The sequence below is a fragment of the Anoplolepis gracilipes genome, chromosome 10 (genome assembly GCF_047496725.1).
Source record: "Anoplolepis gracilipes chromosome 10, ASM4749672v1, whole genome shotgun sequence".
Taxonomy (NCBI): Eukaryota; Metazoa; Arthropoda; class Insecta; order Hymenoptera; family Formicidae; genus Anoplolepis; species Anoplolepis gracilipes.
In genome coordinates, this window is record NC_132979.1 from 4071758 (window position 1) to 4089819 (window position 18062).

Consider the following 18062-nt stretch of genomic DNA (forward strand, 5'->3'; position numbering starts at 1 on the left):
CAATAATAATTTACATTTTAAAAAATGTATTTAAAATTATATTACAGACTGTGTACATGTGGATTTTGCAAAAATTACATAAAAATACACACAGCTTGTACTTTCTAAAAAAATATATAATTAATATATTATAAATATAATATTTTCCTTGATTTAGAAACCTCTATTATTATTAATAGAATATATCTTTCATTAATAAAAGAGATGCATTTCCTCTCTAAAAAAAAAAAAATAATCTCAATCGGTCGATTACGCGTGTTTATCGCCACAAAATGGCAAATTGACATCTTAGGCAAATTTTTCATCATACATGATGCACTCTAGCCGTGAAATGCCGATGGTCTGCCCGTGGCAGGAAAATTTTATTTTCTTCAAGCAATCGTAACTATCAGTCAATCCCATCTTATCTTGTCTTTCGCGCCTATAAAAGACAAGCGTCTTCGAACGATACTTAGTGATTCGTGATTATAGCAATTGAACGCGCCGTCATGTTTTCTCATTCGGCCTGCTCAAGTTTGTCGTGTCCTCTTCAGTGAGAGCAGTGTCGCGCACTTACTCTATATTTCGTATTCTATATTTCGTCGAGATACCTTTGAAAGGATCAGAAATCGTGCGTCTTCGTAGAGCCAAAGTAACACAAAAAAAAAAGTGTTGTGATCGCGAGGGACACTTATGACGGGGCCCAGCCAAATCCTATCGTCAGATATATTTGGGATACTGATTGAAAGCAGTAGAGAAAAGAAGGTGAGTTCGCTCCTACTCGTCGCAGACTATTAGAGACATCATCGAGGATATTCGCGTTGATTAGATCGGAACGAAAGATAGATCGGATCAGTCGGAGTCAATATCAAAATATTTTCGAGATCCACCTGGGAGAGATCGACATTTGTCCGGAATACCGCGATGAATACAAACGAGAACGACGGCGTCTCTGGGATGGATCAGCTTGTTCGCTCATTTATTCGAAGGGACTCGAACGGATCGTCAGAGAGATCATTTGTATCGGACGTGATCGAATCTAAATCCCGTCATTATCGTTGATGCTTCAATCAGACGATCACAAATGCTTTGCCAAGCTTGATTAGATATAATTAACCATTTGTCATAAAAAAGTGAAGATTTCATATATTTAACGCGTGATATCTCCATTTATATCTCTACTTTGATTCATTGCTCCGATTTTTGTCTGTACTTAACTCGTCCAAGATAATACTTTCAGCTATACATCTGTCGATTGCTTAATTCTTTTGCTTTGTCAATTAATGAGTCCATATTACAGTGATATGATGTACTCGTGTTTTTTTTTATCTCTTCTTATATTTATTGTAATACGCGAATGATTTATTTATTCTTCAATTTAAAAATTTACATACCTCGATAGGAAATAATGATATCCTTATACATTTGAGATATTTTAAATGCTTTATGCGACGTAATTATGGGTTACGATGTTATACGTTACGTAAGCAAACAAGATCGTAACAGGAGTAGATGTAATAGGAAATCGAGAGCAGCATCAAAGACCAATGGTGTCTGCCTACAGGCTATAATCTGTAGTCACGTTAAATCAGTTACCTTTGATATCACTCGCAGTGCGTTTACCACGTGTGCGTAGCATATAAATTATGTCGAACGGGAACGCTTCGCGTTATTAGACGTAAAGTCAAGAGCCGTATTATCGTTGATCGAGAGCGGTCGATATCGAATGCTCTTGCTCGCAAATTTGCTGCAAATTCACAAGCAATCCATGATCGTTACTAAACATTATATTTATAATTACTATCACTTTTTATATTGATACATTTTGAGTGTAAATTGAATTTTTGCGATTATTCGAAGACCGCCAAGGATCATTTTCCTCCATCTCTCATCGCAATAAAGTCTTGCCAGACAACCCGAATCGATTTATTTTTATCGCGCCGCTCTCTTCTACGATAAAGAAACCAACCATCTTTTAAACATCGTTGCCTAGTTTTTCGACAAAGTTTTCAATCGAATCCGTTTGACACTCATCCGCCTTCTTCTTCTTTTTTTGTATCAGAAATAAATTTCAAAAGAAAAAGACTAGCTGGTTTTCAAACATAAGCTCATCGTTGGTTCGTTAATTTGTCGTATGCATTCGGGAACCAGTCCTTTCAAGTTCTAAACCGATTTATTACAAAAATATGACAAATAACATTACCACTACATTTTCGAATATAATTTGATACACGAAACTCAGGAACATTTCTCTTTCATATGTCCATTGCTTAAAAAGTACTGTTTTTAATGTACATCATAAAAGCAATATTAAAAATTATTAAAATTGTATGTCGAAAAAGAGATTTAATTTCAGCATAATTTTCCAAATATCTGTTAAAAATTTAAATTCGATAATTGAGCGACAAAGGAATCAATAGACGTTCTTATTTCATATGAAGTGTTTCTAATTTCTCGTTCGGAGTTTAAGTTAATCAACAAAAAACCTTCTTTTAGCTGTAATATTTAATCAATTTTTACTAAAACAGGTTTCTTTACTTTAATCTCTTTTTATTTTTTATTTTCTTTTCCGTTTTTCTGATAACATTCTTTGATTGTCATAAACGTCATGAGTTGTGAAATGACATAAGATTCCGAAATATATTAATGACATACGTTCATTCAACGAAGAATTTGATATTTGAATACGAGAAAGTTTTCATCTCTTAAACGTTTATTTTTACGATGTTAATAATAAGATAATAATTACATAAAAAAACTATCCTTCTCACGTTTTCGTGGATTATATTTGTAAATGCATTGAAAATAATATGTCAAATTTTCTGCAAGTAAGAATAGCAACATTGTCGATTGTGATGTAGTTGATTGTGAAATGTTATTAAAAAACAATTATATAGCATCATATTGTACAAACGTTATCGAAAATGCACGCTTTGGTAAATTAATAAATTAATTTTACTATCTGATGATGTTTTTATCTATAAAACCAGTTTATATAAATTGCTGGTCACGCAAATGTATTTGTATATCGGATAAGAATAAATGATTGATTGCAATTCTATATATATATATGATTCCATCTACATTAGTTTTCGTTATCAAATTTTACTCGTTTTCAGAAAGTAATCTATCAAAGTTCTAAATTGATAGTGTTTATTTCATCGATGAAAAAAAATCTATCAATTTTCTCAAATCATCGTAAAGAATCCCAAATTACCAAATTAATATATATTTATAAATTATTAATAAATTATAAATAATTTTTCATGAACTGTTCTAGACGTAAGTGATGATTATAAAGTTATATTGTGAACGTAAAATGAGAATGCGTTTGTCATAGAAAGTAGATATAAATATTTTTTTTTTATTTACTTCCAGAACTTTTTTGTAAAATTCCGATATTTGTGTACATATTTTATAAGTGAAAAGAAATAATGCGCGTGATACGAAGGAATATTCTGTGAAGGTACATAGTTGAAATTGCTGTTCGTGAGCTTTCGTGATAATCGTTCATACATTATACAATTGAATCACTTCAAGTTAGATAATTGTAGGTTCAAAGTATGCCTATGATTAAAATAATACTGGAATTATAGACGTTGCTTAAAGATCTGATTAATGCATATACATATGCATTATGCAAATGTTCTGGAAGTATGTTCTGGAAGATATTCTAAGAGAATACATTTCGAGCATCTGTCTAACAATGTGTAATAATACGATAATCTCGATAAACAAACAAATCAATTCACACGATTGATATTGTCTGTTAAATATTGCAATTGATATCAGTGCGTAAATCATGATTGCTCTTTTAAATTGATTGCGTTTTTTATCCAATAAAAAAAATTTACACGCCGTGACACTTAAGATATCGATTAAGAAAATTAAAATGACTCGTCAAAATCATGACGCTATAAATACATACAAGCAATATTCTTCTGGTTGTTGCAAATAAATCATCATCCTTAAAGAAAATAAAATATTTCACTTTTTTTACATTAAAAGTTAGTTTTATATTTCTAATATTATTTTCTTTTTTTAATTATATTTTATTTCTCATATTTACAATAATTTATTTTTATTGCAATATATACGCAACTTGCTCTCTCGCTCTCTCTCTCTCTCTCTCTCTCTCTCTCATTCTCTGTCTCTCTCAATCTCTTTATAATGTCTTTTGCGTAGTCGCTTTGCTGGAATTACCTTGTTGGAGGAAACTCAATGTTAGATGCTCTGTAAAGATAACGTTCAGACTAATAGCGTGAAACGGAGAAGATTTCTGCGGACACATCTGTTTCGCGTTGATTCTTGTAACAGTATTAAACTAGAAACTCTCGTAACAGGATTGAACGGTCGACAAGTCAAGGATACTTAGTTGCGACGAGGATTTTGAACTTTTGTTACTAGCGAGTTACACTATACGCTCTAATCCTTTTCATTAAGCGAGCGCTTTAATTTCAATGGCGTGATTGCAATCGTCACGGGCTAGTTTAAAATTGAACGTAATAATGCAAAACAATAATTACATGCTCACTTTTATTCCTCGTCTCGCTTCATTAAATCGTCGCGTTTTTAGATTCATTTATGCTGCCATAATTTAAAGGCTACCCTTTATTTTTGCTGCATCAAATTAAATAATAAATATTATAGAACCTTCTATAAAAAAAAATTTAACGCAAGTTTGAAAACATATATTAACCATGTGAAATGTAAAAGTGAGAAATATTGAGCTGCAATTGTGTTATCCGAGATAACTGTAATCAGACAGGATAGTAGTCGGACGTTTCTTCTCGAATATCTCACTATTTTCATCGATTTTCGCAGAATTCACTCTGCTCCCTCATCCAACGGCTGACCCGTACGCGTTAAAACTACTGAGAGAACTCGTTCTACGACTTTTCTCTCTATCGTATTTTCAAGGCGCGATGTCTCCTGGGGTAAAGTCAGTTGTTCCTTTCGCAGGTTACATCGAGATACTCGGTGGAATCCCGGTGGATAAAACCTCACCTTAGTAGGGATGATCCTGCGAAATGGCCCCACAGTGGCCACGAATCGATTAGCTTCTGAAAGAACGTTGCCCTGGCACAAACCAAATTTCTCACCCCGTTTTATCTCGTTATTTCGAAATACTAAACTTTGTGGCGCATTTCGCCTTGACGTACATTTAGAAAACTCAGAAAAGAGAGAGAGAGAGAGAGAGAGAGAAATGAAAGGAGAAAATAAGAGGTCTCGAGAAAGTCGTTTCTGGTATTTCAAGTAATTATCAATGCAGAATTACGATGCGTAGACGCGATAAAATTATGTCTGACTTTAATGCGCGTGAAAATATAATTAGTCTTCTGTTTACGTAGTTAAAGAGAGAGAGAGAGAGTTAGTAAATTAATAAGTTAGGAAATTAGTCATTATCTCCTATGTATTTAGTGACTCATTACCGTCCAATTTCATGCCTGACAGCGGGAAGTCTGTTGTCCGTCATTCGCACGAATCGATTCGCCACGTATTACTTCTTTGCTGTTGTGGAAGAAAGTCGCAACTTTCCGTCACGCTTCGATATTAGTTAACAAAGTTCGTTCAGTGCTTTCTTTTTTTTTGTTCACTCGCGGAAGTTTGTGTCTACGGAGGATATCAAATCTTGAATTAATTTCTGACATGATGTATTACGGCGTCATCGATCTTCCCATCGCGAATTGTAACATTACTACATCTGCGAGAATATTGTAAGTAAAAAAGATTCCAAAGATCGTATAATTCGGTCACTGTATTCGTCATAAAAATTTTACAACGCTGAAAGTTATTTTATTTATCAGCATCGTTATTAGCTCATCGATTATTTGTAAGTTTTTTGTTTCTTTTTTACTTTGAAACTTTGGTTAAACGATAATTTGATATCACGTTTGACTCAGTCCGTTTCATAACAATGTTCTATTGCTTCACGATGAAAGAAAATGGAGTGGAATCTTATCTTATTTAATCGATTGCTACTATCTGATTATTACTTAGTAAACGACTAGCGCTAGATTAACATTTTCTGATAACTAAGTCTCTCACAACGTAAGTTAAGCAGAGATAATATATTGTTTATTTTCACATGTGCACTTTCTTTTTTACCAAAAGAATTTATCACTTAATTCTTAAAATATCCGACACATATTAAAAATTATATAAATAGTTGAAATGATTTGTAAGACGTTTTATAAACTTTATCGAAAAATTTCGATTCACCAAAAGAACGCGGCGCAGCTGAACGATCCAAATAAATCTGTCTGGGAAAAATGCTGGGTCCCGCATTTCGCTCGTATTACTATTCACACGATCTGAGCTTGCAAAAGTCCTATTACACAAAAATGTTTACTTCGATTTGTTACATTTATGTAATTTATTCCTTGCCGGAAAAGAAGCGCGTAAAATACGCGAACCAAATAAGTATGTCACGTCTTTCCTTCGCGCGACTTGGCGCTTCCAATGCCCGTATTTTTCATCCCCACGGGGCATCATTTTCCATTTGGAAAAGGGGTATCGCCCGACGAAACGGATGTAAAACCGCGGCCGTGAATCGTTACATTATTAGTCCACCGCACATTCGCATTCGCGAGCGAACCGCAAGAATTGCAGTCGGGAGCTTGAAAGTACGATGGAAATTAATTTGCCGAGCTTAACGAACCCTGAGGCTTTACAAAGCAGCGGGAGATACTGACGGAACATCGTGTTTATTACACTAAGACCAGCAAGAGTACAGCAAAGACGGATTTTTATGTCCACGAACGAGGAAACATTACGAATCGTATTCATATTTTTTCCCGACATTCAAATTTGCTTTTTTTTTTTTCAAAAATGTACATGAGAAATATCAAGTATCTTTCACATAAATAAAACTCATACAGCTAATTAATATACTGTGTGTGTAATAATTAAAATAATTAAAATAATTAAAATAATTTAAAAAATAATCATAAAATAATCAATAATATAAATAAATAATTATAAAATATTCACCAAAATATATATGATATGCTGTTCTCTGCAACTCTTGAATTTACTTCGTAAATGCGTATTTCATGTTTGAAAAAAAAAAAAAAAAAAACGAGCTACATTTCATTGTAATAATAATTTAAATGACTAAATATATAATATACTCTGTACAGTATTTTCTCGTGTTCTTCGCAGAATCAATTATTATCTCTATTTTCTGCAGTCTTTGAAGAGAGAAGTTAATTTTTTGTTACAAAAATTAATACAGATCATCTTCAGCGCGAGAGAGCGGTAAAATAATAAATCGCCGATTCCCCGGACACGTGTCTCGAGAGCCGCAGACCACCGAGGATTACGGGACGGCCGCCGCTGGAGGTCGGTTGGGAAATTAGTTTCCGAGCTTAATAGAGTTTCGCGAGCGCGAAAGATGGGCACCACCCGGAGGCGACGACTACCGTTCCGAAAGTTTTCTCGCAACTTTGGCAATTTTTTCAATTAGCCGCGATTTTTCAGCGACGCGACGAAGCGCGCGCACGCCCGAGGAAGCTCGATGAAAGCAGATTGCGCGCGTCACCGTGTTTGTTGGCCTCCGCTCTACTTTGTGATTCCAACGAAATTTCTAACGACATTACGCGTATATTGGGAAAGTCGGGGCGACGTTATGAAAGCGTTCGTAGCAGCTCGCGCGCGCAAACTTCTTTATTTCGAGAATACCCGCGGCCCATTCTTCTCCTCGACAATATCCTTTACGTCATTAATGGACTGTATTGTGTACGCTGTATCGCGGCCCGATGAAATGCGGCAAATGCGTCTCGCTATCTCGGTGACAGCTATTTCCGTTCGACTTCCGGTTTGATCACATCGTTGATTTACGAGCACTGAAAGGAGCCCGAAAGGGTTGAAAGCGATAGAGTTTTAAAGCCACATTCGTGAAGGATTCGCACAAATCAACTGCAACTTGACATCTTTTTATTTTGTCTTTTAATACAATTTTTATTATTTTATTTTGATTCGAGAACAAAAAGAAAAAAAGATAAATATATCTCCGAATGTGTATCTTGCACACGAACAAGAATCACAAAACTCGCTATTGATTTTGCGCGATACTTTAAGATTTCCGAAGGGGTTGCAATGGTTTGGAACAACGGTAAGAGTGAAAGGAGGGCGGATTGCACGAGGGAGACAATTTATTTGTCGAAGCCAATAGGTCAGTCGGGTTAGATCAACCGGAACGAGGGGAAAATTTTATAAACTCCTTCGTGTGTCAAATTCAACAGTGGGAAAAAAGAGACTCTACTTGTTCAAAGGCGAGTCGCGAGCGTAGACAATTTATTGAACGTTGGGAGAGAAATAAAATCGGGAAATCCTGTCGTGAAATAGGATAATCTGAAACTGTCCTACTCTTTCGCGAGCGTTTAAATACCCTTGACGTTTGGACATCGAAACGAACCGAAAGAGAATTCGTCGATCAAGAAAATCGAGACAAAGCTTCTCTTTGGTCGCGACAAATTTGACGATTAATTTTCAAGCAACGTTCGATAATTCTCATTCGTATTCTATCGTATCGTTAGGTTAAACCGGAGCGATTGCAATAACGATACAATTAGTATAATTTAATTTATGAAATTTGGCAAAGTGATAAAAAAATGAACTGAAAATAATAGTTATAATACAATTAATACAAATAATAGTTACACTAGCGAAAGTTACGTAGTTCAAAGAGCGTAAATAGTTAGACCGGCTCTTGTGTTGCTCTAATTTTGAACAGCAAAGATAACAATGTTCTGCTCTATCATATAATTAGCAAACTAAATATCAGAATCGTACGGAAGTCTATCCGGAGCAGAATCTGAATAATTTTTCTGCATTTAGAGATGCAAAGAAATAAGAAGGAATAATTTGTATAATTTCGAAAAACTTAAAAGGATATTGATGCGGATAGACAAGAAGCCTGCCATCATATATTCGTACATTCACGTTTTATCGTAATAAAACAAGCAGCATTCACTGTCAGTTGGATCGAACGGCCACGTGAAACGCCCCTCGTCAGTACTTTTTTCACTGGCCTAACGAAGTCTTGTTCGTTCGTGCTTTTCATCGCGCGTTCTTAAAAGCAGCAAACCAGGCGAGTTTTAACGTCGTTCATGACCGATCCCCTTTCGCTGTAGCCGCCGATCGCTTCAACCTCTTAACGTCAAGGCACCCGATATCGCATTTGCATATCGGAAAAGTCGTCGATCCGTCGCGACGGGCTGGATAAAGTTTCGTTTTATTCGACGTATCAGCAAAGAGCGTAGATCGACATTTCCCCCTTTAGGAGCCCGCGCGAAACGGACGAAGTGAACAGGACATGCCGTTAATAAGCTAGAATGTAGAGTGAACTCGCTATTGCTGTTGATATTAATGTAGTTGGTAGCGGCCGATCGATTAATTAACGCGACTACCACGATGTCTAATCATTGTTTAGATTGGGTATTTCGATGCGCAAACATATGATACAGTAGATAATGGCGAGAGTAAATAGGGGCGCTATTTGCGTCGTAACATGACTAGACGCGTGAACGCATTCGATTCGATTGCTCATTTCCAAGTCCGATATCTCAATAACGAGGATGTTTGCTCAATGTTCTGTCAAATTTATATGATACGAGATAAATCACTGACAATGAGAGTGACGCGAGATCTGAAAGCTAAAAGGTAAAAAAAGAAAAATGAAAAAAAATTTAATTAAATAAAAAATTAATCGAACCTTTTTTTCAACCTTTACTTAATTAAATCACAGATTTCAATCACTGTAAAATCACATAATTTTCCATACTCTTTTTTTATAATTGCAGAGTCTCTAATTAAGAATGCACAATGACACAGCGAATTTATCCGTTGTCCGCGAGCCCTCGCGAAGGCTCACTGGATATTCCAATGGAGACGTTCAAACCAAATCAATCCCCCCACCGGGAAAAGATCCTCTCGAGATGTAAGTATTGATAAAAATGAATTCATTAAAATGAGATTTATATTTGCTTGTTCAAAAATTAAAAAATTTTACGTTCTTTGACGTGGAATTAAGATACAATAGATTATACAATTAGATTTGTAAATACAGCATTTAAAATTCGACAAAATGTTACTTAGTTCCACGTCGCGATGTACGATTTAATCAAGTTCGAATAACTTGATTAATTCGAATGGCGTAAGTCGTGAGTCATTGTTGATGTTGTTGATGTGTTTCGTTGGCTTCAAATGTTTGCACTAGTTCGCATATATGGTTTCGTTTTCTTGAACAATCAACAATCAGTGCAGAATTATCATCCGTATACTTATACATATATATATATATATATATATATATGTATATATATATATATAACCGCAAAGTGATTACAACAATCACGTGCAGTATTACTGCACGTAATCAACGTGAATCAATCATTCCTTGATAAGAGATATGCATTAGGTTGCGAACATGTGAATTGACAATGAATGATTGTTGTTGGATAAGTATTAAAAAAATTTCAACTTACTACTATGTATAAAGTAAAGAATCGCGGGCGCATATAAAATATATGCATTATTGTATGTACTAGATTATTATACTTTCCGTTATGATCATATCAAGAATAATGTAATAAAGGGTTATTAAATTTATTCTTTCGCATATCATATATCTTCCTTCGCGAGAGCTTTCCTCTACCAGTGTATAAATAGAGAGCTGCATATCCTTTTAGGATAATAGCATTATAGAAGAAGTTTGCATTGATAACAACTATTTTACCAGCTACTTTTAAGCGAATAAACTAATAATGAGCGAAAGTTCAATGGATTTTATTTGAGTTACACGATAAAAGTGGGCAACGAATTATTCAATTAACTTACAACTTGTGACGAGAATGTATTAAGAGGTACTAAATGTCTCACTTGAAATTTCAAGCGAAGACTTCTACTCGTTTTAGTTACTTCCACGAGAGCTGCGACTAAGAAAGTTTTCTTGAAGGACGATCGGTTACACAAGTCTTGCAAAGTACATAGGGGTTAGCAGTGCCGTACGCGAATTTTCAAATTACAAACGTGATTAAAAAACCACGTGTTATTTTAACGTCAATATTTTTATCATTTATTTAATCCGCGGAAAAGAAGCCTGATAAATATTTTTAAAAGAAAATACATATTTCTTAAAAAAGAAAGGTGCAAGGAAATACAATGATTATCATGTATCTAATCATGTATCAGTTTCTAAAATGACATCATGCTACCGATATATATATATATATAAAATATATGATATTTGATTATTTCCATAAAACGTTCCATTATTTTTCATAGTTCTGTATTCGATAAACTATGTGTAAGAGCATTCTTGATGAACTTTGTGCGAAAATTTACGCAGATTACTTAATATCTTCGAGCATGCGTGGCTACGGCACTGTTATTACTTCAGGTAGCAAAGCTTCCTATATTCCGCGCCGATCGTAGATTTGTCGGGGGAGTTTCTAACAGCAATTACGTCGCTAATGGAGCCCCCACGGAGAGATGCCGGTCGACTTTTGCCAAAGTCTCTCATCCCGGACTGCTCTTCGGGTTCCTGGGCTTTGCGACGACGACGTCGAAACTTCTCGCAGATCCTGGTTAGTTTTTTGCACTCTCTCACCGAAATTACCCAGAAGCTCCCTGCATTCTCGGCGATCTTAAAATTGCCGATTTACGAACATTCCTCCGTTCCCTCGATTTTTAAGACAGCCTTTTCAGGTCATTTATCAAATAAAATTATTTTCCCAAAGTAGCACTGATATCTACTGTCACATCGATAACAATCTCATATGCGATTACGAAATATATATAATAATAGTTTTATGATTTCTTAATGGGAAGTATGATAATCTAACTATACAACTCATGATATATTATGCAATTATAATACAAAATGTATAAAGATATTTCGTGGATCCATTTTAATCACGTTATTACCATTTTATCTCAAGATTAAATGAACGACGGTAATTATTTTCAGCACGCTTTGCATTTAATAATGTCAAATGTATGTCTTTTGTATATGTATGGTATGTTGTATATTTCATTTCAGACACACAACAAGACAAGGAGAAGGATAAATATGAAGCCGAATATATGCTAGAGGAAAATAGCAAAACAATGTACGAATGAGCTTGTTACAGATTCTGACGTATATATAATATATCTAGAAATAAATACGAAAGACTGGATAATGGATGGTCGCCAGCTTATTAACGTCCAGAGAGGGCTCGAATAAAACTTACAAATTGTATTTACAGAGTTTCGTGTATAAAACATATATATACTTTTACGAAGACGAAGACATATATGTTTTCGATATCGAAACTTCACTTCTTTTACCACTTCGTAAAAGTAACCGTGCCGTTTGTTTAACGCCTCTATTCTTTTCGTAACCGTACGCGATTTCATGATGTATCCTCTAGTATGATGCTTTGTACTCTTGTGGATACTCGACACACTATAGATTCTTCAAATATTATACATTTTCAAGTTTTCGTGAAAATTCGATCTTGTTACTTTATCTATATAAACAACGAAAATCGCTCGGACTTTAATCGTAATAATCTCGATTAACAATGGACCTGAACCTTGTGTTCGCAGGGAATTCGTGCCACCGGAAGCGAAGGAGGAGGATAAGTCAGAACAGAAGTTATCGCTGCCACCCGTGCCTTATTACAAACTCGTAAGTTTTTCCTGCGAATAATTTATTTATAAGATAATGCATAGGAAATCGAGAAGATTATGAATATTTCAACCTCGTACATTCTTCCTTCTGTTTATCAATTCTTTGTCCAAAATGTAGAGAAATATTTGTTTTTCCGAATTATTTTATTTTTTTTTATTTTTTAAAGAATATTAAATTATTTCGATGCTTCTCTTGAGAAAAAAATTAATTTTTTAAATAAAATGGTAGAGTAAATGCGGAAAATTCGGAACATTCTACACATGCTTTTTTTTATAGAACCGCGTTTTAAACGAAAGTATATATTTTGAAGTAATTCGCCAGCAAAATCGTTAAGAGTGATACTTTCTATATGATTAATGACAGTTGATGGGTCATTACGACAGAGATATATTTGTAAAATGTTCTACATTACGTCTTAATAGACCGTGAACACTTTAGCATTTAAAAATTTAGGTTGAACGAAATTTTTTACAACGTTGCAAATTTAAATACGTTTTTCGGTTAATTATGATCGTTCTTGGTAGGAGTAGTTGGTCGTTCGTTAATCACATTGTTAGTTAGGTAAATTAATCTTGTAAGTTAAATCTCCCGGAAGCCGCAAATTCGCGTTGCTGAATCATTCAAGTACAAGCAAACTCGCTTTGCTGAATCACTCGGAAACGTGTTTGTATAACTTTTGAACATTTTTCTTGCTCTAATATAATTTATCATATTTTTTTTATATTTCTGTTAATATGTATTTTAATAATTTCGATGTAAATATAAGATAATTGATATTTGTAAATTATAAAATACAATAATTATATATATTTGCCATGCTAAATTAATCATTTTATAATTGTTTCAAATTTTTTAGTTCCGATTTGCAACGTGGGACGAATTGATCCTAGTTTTCTTAGGCTTAATATTAGCCTTCTTCGTAGGACTGTGTCTGCCAATCGCTACGGTTCAATATGGTGAATTCAGTACGCTATTAGTTGATCGTAATACGGAAAATCACGTGACCACGCCAACTGTCATAATGCCGTGGTTCGGAGGTGGGAAAATTTTGTAAGTAACACTCAATCATTCCGGATTAAGTACATTATACGTATCTTACGATGCTACAGGAAAAAAATACATATAAATTATATTGCAAAATTTTTAAAATAAATTCCGTTTCAAATCGCGAAAATAAAGTACATATTATTTCATCATTTCAGACCAGCTAATGCAAGTAACAAAGAGAGGATGGACGCTTTACACGACGATTCAATTGCTTACGGCATCTCTTGCGCGACGTTGTCGCTGATTCAATTCTTTATTGCCATATTGATGGTCGACTTTCTCAATATCGCCGCCTCGAGACAGATCTCCAGGGTGCGCAAGATGTTCTTGAAAGCCGTTCTTAGACAGGATATGACATGGTACGACACGAACACGTCGACCAACTTTGCTAGCAGGATTACCGAGTGAGTTCTCTTCCCTTTATCATTATGTAGATGCATCGTAGCTGGAAGCTCTCGATTTCAAGCGCGAGATAACGACATAATTCGACTAAATTTTGCTTCGATCGAAAATTCGCCGTGATAAGCATTTTTAATGCCTTCCATTGACAGATGGTAATTAGCGTCTATGAAAGTCTGTGAGATATTGATCAATAAAACAGATGCCTTTTTCGTTTATAAGAAAAAAAAAGAAAATTACTTGTAAACTTTTTATTCCTTTGATATTTCAAATATTTCAAAAATGTAATTATCTCATGAGAATTTCGAACTAACAACTTTAACGATATGCTCTTTCTCTCTCTCTCTCTCTCTCTCTCTCTCTCTCTCTCTCTCTCTCTCTCTCTCTCTCGTTTCTGTCAAATAATTTCAACGCGGATAATATTCTGTATCTTCACACGTGGCTGCGTTCTCAAAGGCGAGCGTTATATCTTTGATTTTCGAGACCGTCGATGTAAACGTCAGGGAAGCGGACAGCGAAGTTCAAGAGGCGAGAATCGGTGTGTTCATCAACAGGTGGGCGTTTGCGAAACTCGAAAAGCCTGCTCCCACACTGCCTCTGCTTTTGCTCGCATTACACCGTATAATAATTGGACAAGATATTCGTATTAAAAGTTATTAGTCGCGTGAACCACGAAGATGTTAATTGACAAAAGTTAATTTGTATCTCAAAACAATCGATTCCATTAATTCGGCATAATTCTTCGTGTCTTTCTACATCGGGTAAAGATAAGGTAAAGATAAAGAAGAATTAATAAGAGATTAAGTCATTGCGTTGCAATATGTTATCTGCAAATTGAATCAGCATGATATAGCAATATTGTGCAGTATATTTGATGTACTTTGAAAAATCTTGCTACTATTTCCAATAATTGACTATCAGCATCAATCAATTGACAATAGTTCATATTAAAAAGTTTCCATCTTGCAACTCAGATGAATAGCAAAAATATAAGACAGCGATAACGTCGATAACAGCAGACGCTGATAATTGATCTCAAAAATAATTAATCTTGAAAATAGTCCGAGCTTCAAGTATATGTTATTTAAAAATTGAGTCATTAATTATGTGTCCGACATAAGAGCATAAAGTGACGCATGAGATTACGCGAAGTATCAGAACCCTTATAATCTTAATAATTATTGCGTTAAGGAATATATATACGAGGCAATGTTTTCTTTTTTCTTCTTGTCTTGCAGGGACTTGGACAAGATGAAGGAAGGAATAGGGGAGAAGCTTGGCATCTTCGCGTATTTGATGACTTCGTTCGTTACTTCCATCGTCATATCATTCCTGTACGGTTGGAAATTAACCCTGGTTGTACTGAGCTGCGCACCAATTATAGTAATTGCCACCGCTATAGTCGCCAAGGTGCAAAGTTCTCTGTCGGCCTTGGAATTGGCGGCCTATGGTCAAGCCGGTAGCGTCGCCGAGGAAGTTCTCGCCTCTATTAGAACCGTCGTGGCGTTCAATGGCGAGAAGAAAGAGGTTGAGAGGTACTCGGAGAAACTGATACCCGCGGAGAAAACTGGCATTAAGAGGAGCATGTGGTCCGGAATCGGCGGCGGAGTTATGTGGCTCATCATATACCTCAGTTACGCGTTAGCATTCTGGTGAGATGCGCGGATTATTTTGTCGAAAGGATGCCTCTCAATATTTATTATTCTCACACATATTTGTACTTTGCATTTTGTAAAAATTAAACTTAAGTATCCGACGTATAATTGTAAAATCTACTTCTTTGGTGATATTTTGGTAAATTATTTTTACGCATAGAATGTAAATTAGATACGCAGATTAATTACTCTGTTATTATTATAATTGGTAATTATTTCTAAAAAATATTAAAATATTGTTATAAATAAAATCTGCAAATATTGTGCACGTAATAATTGAAAATCTATAGTTGTTTATCATGATGTGATAAAATACAATATGATTGCTTTGACGCATAATAAACTATAATAAAAACGCGGAAATTAATTATTCTAATATTATTATTACTAGCGTAAACGTTTTATTTAGATTAGATTATACTTTATATTTTACTTTATTTAACAAGTTCGAACAAAGTAACTTTTACCTTTCTTTCAAGTATAAAAATCACGAGATGACTAATTGGGCGCTTACGTTCAAGAGTACCGCTCGGTTTTGTGTTTACATAGTACCTATACAATAAAAAGATGTTAGCTTTAGAGAACGTGTCGCGTTCCGACAAAAAGTAGGGTCTCCTTTCTGTTACAGGTACGGCGTGCAATTAATCTTGGACGATCGCCTGAAGGAGGTGAAGGAATATACGCCGGCGGTGTTGGTGATCGTGCTCTTCGGTGTACTTTCCGGGGCGCAAAACATGGGTCTGACCTTGCCACATCTCGAGGCATTCGCGGTGGCGAGGGGATCCGCGGCAGCGATCTTCCAACTTCTCGATCGCGTGCCCCCGATCGACAGCCTGAGCAAGGAGGGTCAACGACTCGAGTCCGTCAACGGCGAAATTGAATTCAGGAACATCGACTTCCATTATCCGGCGCGAAAGGACATTCAGGTGTTGCGAGGACTGAATCTAAAGATCAATCGCGGTGAAACGGTCGCGCTTGTTGGCGCATCTGGATGCGGTAAATCCACCGGTCTGCAACTCATTCAACGTCTCTACGATCCGCCTAATGGACAGGTAAATTGCGAATTCGTCAGATAAAATCGTATTTCGTCAAGATAAAAAAAAAAAAATTCATTATTCATTTTAATAGCGTCGTCAAGTAAAACTTAAATTTAAATCAATTTAAAGCCTTCAAAGTTTTCGATATTGCATCCTAGTTTTTCTTCTTTATAAAAAAGATTTATTCTAAACTAGTTTATAAACTTTTTAAGAATGACAGCATATACAGCGACATAGCACGGTATAATGTGTACGTTGTTACGTAGGAAAGAAAGTTAATAACCGCGCTTATAGCGTCATAAATGTCCTGGGAACGTTTTTATCCCTTGCGAAATTACAGTGACGTCTAAAAAAATGACGAGACACGCTCGTTACGATATTTTACTAGTCGTTATCGAGAAAATAATTGTTTTAAGCAGTCGCGTCTCCGTATTATATTTTCCATTATCGACGTAAGATCGACGTCAAAGGTTTTCGTCGAACATCATCTTATCGATATCAGTTCACTTATCCTGTTTATATTTTCACAACGAGATATAAAATTTTCACGATGAAAAATCGCCGTATTCGCGCGAGAAAACATCGGATATCGCTAAATTACTGCCGCTCGAACGGAGTCGAGCACGTTGTGCCGTGAAAGTGTCGTAGCAATTTTATTGTTAATGTGGGCGCGATTTTTATGACGGCACAGTAGTTGCGGGTACAATAACATTCGAATGCAAACACACTGTATATTCATGTAATAAACATTTTTTACGCGCTCTGATTTTTTACCGCGCTCTACTCGATGACTCTGTCACGTTCTTGCGCGTTCAATATACCCTTACAGACTTTTAGTTACATTTAATATATATTAAAATGTCATACAAATAAAATATAATTACAGTAATAATCATCCTCTGTTAGCTTTCTTATATTTCTGCAATATATAATTTCTTTGTTTTACCTGATTATTTTTTAGACAATTTTTTTATTCTTCTTTTTTCAGTTTCATAATATTATATATCTATTTATAATTTATCTTAACTTTATTATATTATATTGCGTAATCTAACACGTGTATAACACGTAAGCAACAGTGTTAATCAAGTAAAGAAAAAAATGTACATAATAAATATTAATTCTGAGAAATTAAGGTAATAAAAAGCGATATCTGTTTTCATATAAACGCGACTGTTCTTCGTCGCACGACTATCGATTCTCATTTTGCGTGCGTATGTGCGTCGTACATTGTACATGTCCGAGAGACAATTTTCAAGAGTT

General features: G+C 35.1%; 1 protein-coding gene across 11 annotated transcripts in view; it reads left to right on the forward strand.

Moving 5' to 3' along the window:
• Mdr49 (Multi drug resistance 49) overlaps positions 1-18062 on the forward strand; it is a 54295-nt gene that overhangs the window by 24194 nt on the left and 12039 nt on the right. For 8 of the 11 annotated variants that reach the window (XM_072900292.1, XM_072900289.1, XM_072900288.1 and 5 more), the window contains 7 exons: positions 9786-9922; positions 12026-12095; positions 12577-12658; positions 13518-13711; positions 13864-14112; positions 15346-15759; positions 16391-16814. In XM_072900292.1, coding sequence (XP_072756393.1) covers positions 9808-9922; positions 12026-12095; positions 12577-12658; positions 13518-13711; positions 13864-14112; positions 15346-15759; positions 16391-16814 — 1548 coding nt within the window. In that variant the 5' untranslated portion in view covers positions 9786-9807. Of the gene's footprint in view, positions 1-195; positions 745-9785; positions 9923-12025; positions 12096-12576; positions 12659-13517; positions 13712-13863; positions 14113-15345; positions 15760-16390; positions 16815-18062 lie in introns of those variants that run through there. The other 3 variants (XM_072900297.1, XM_072900299.1, XM_072900298.1) reach the window with 3 other exon arrangements.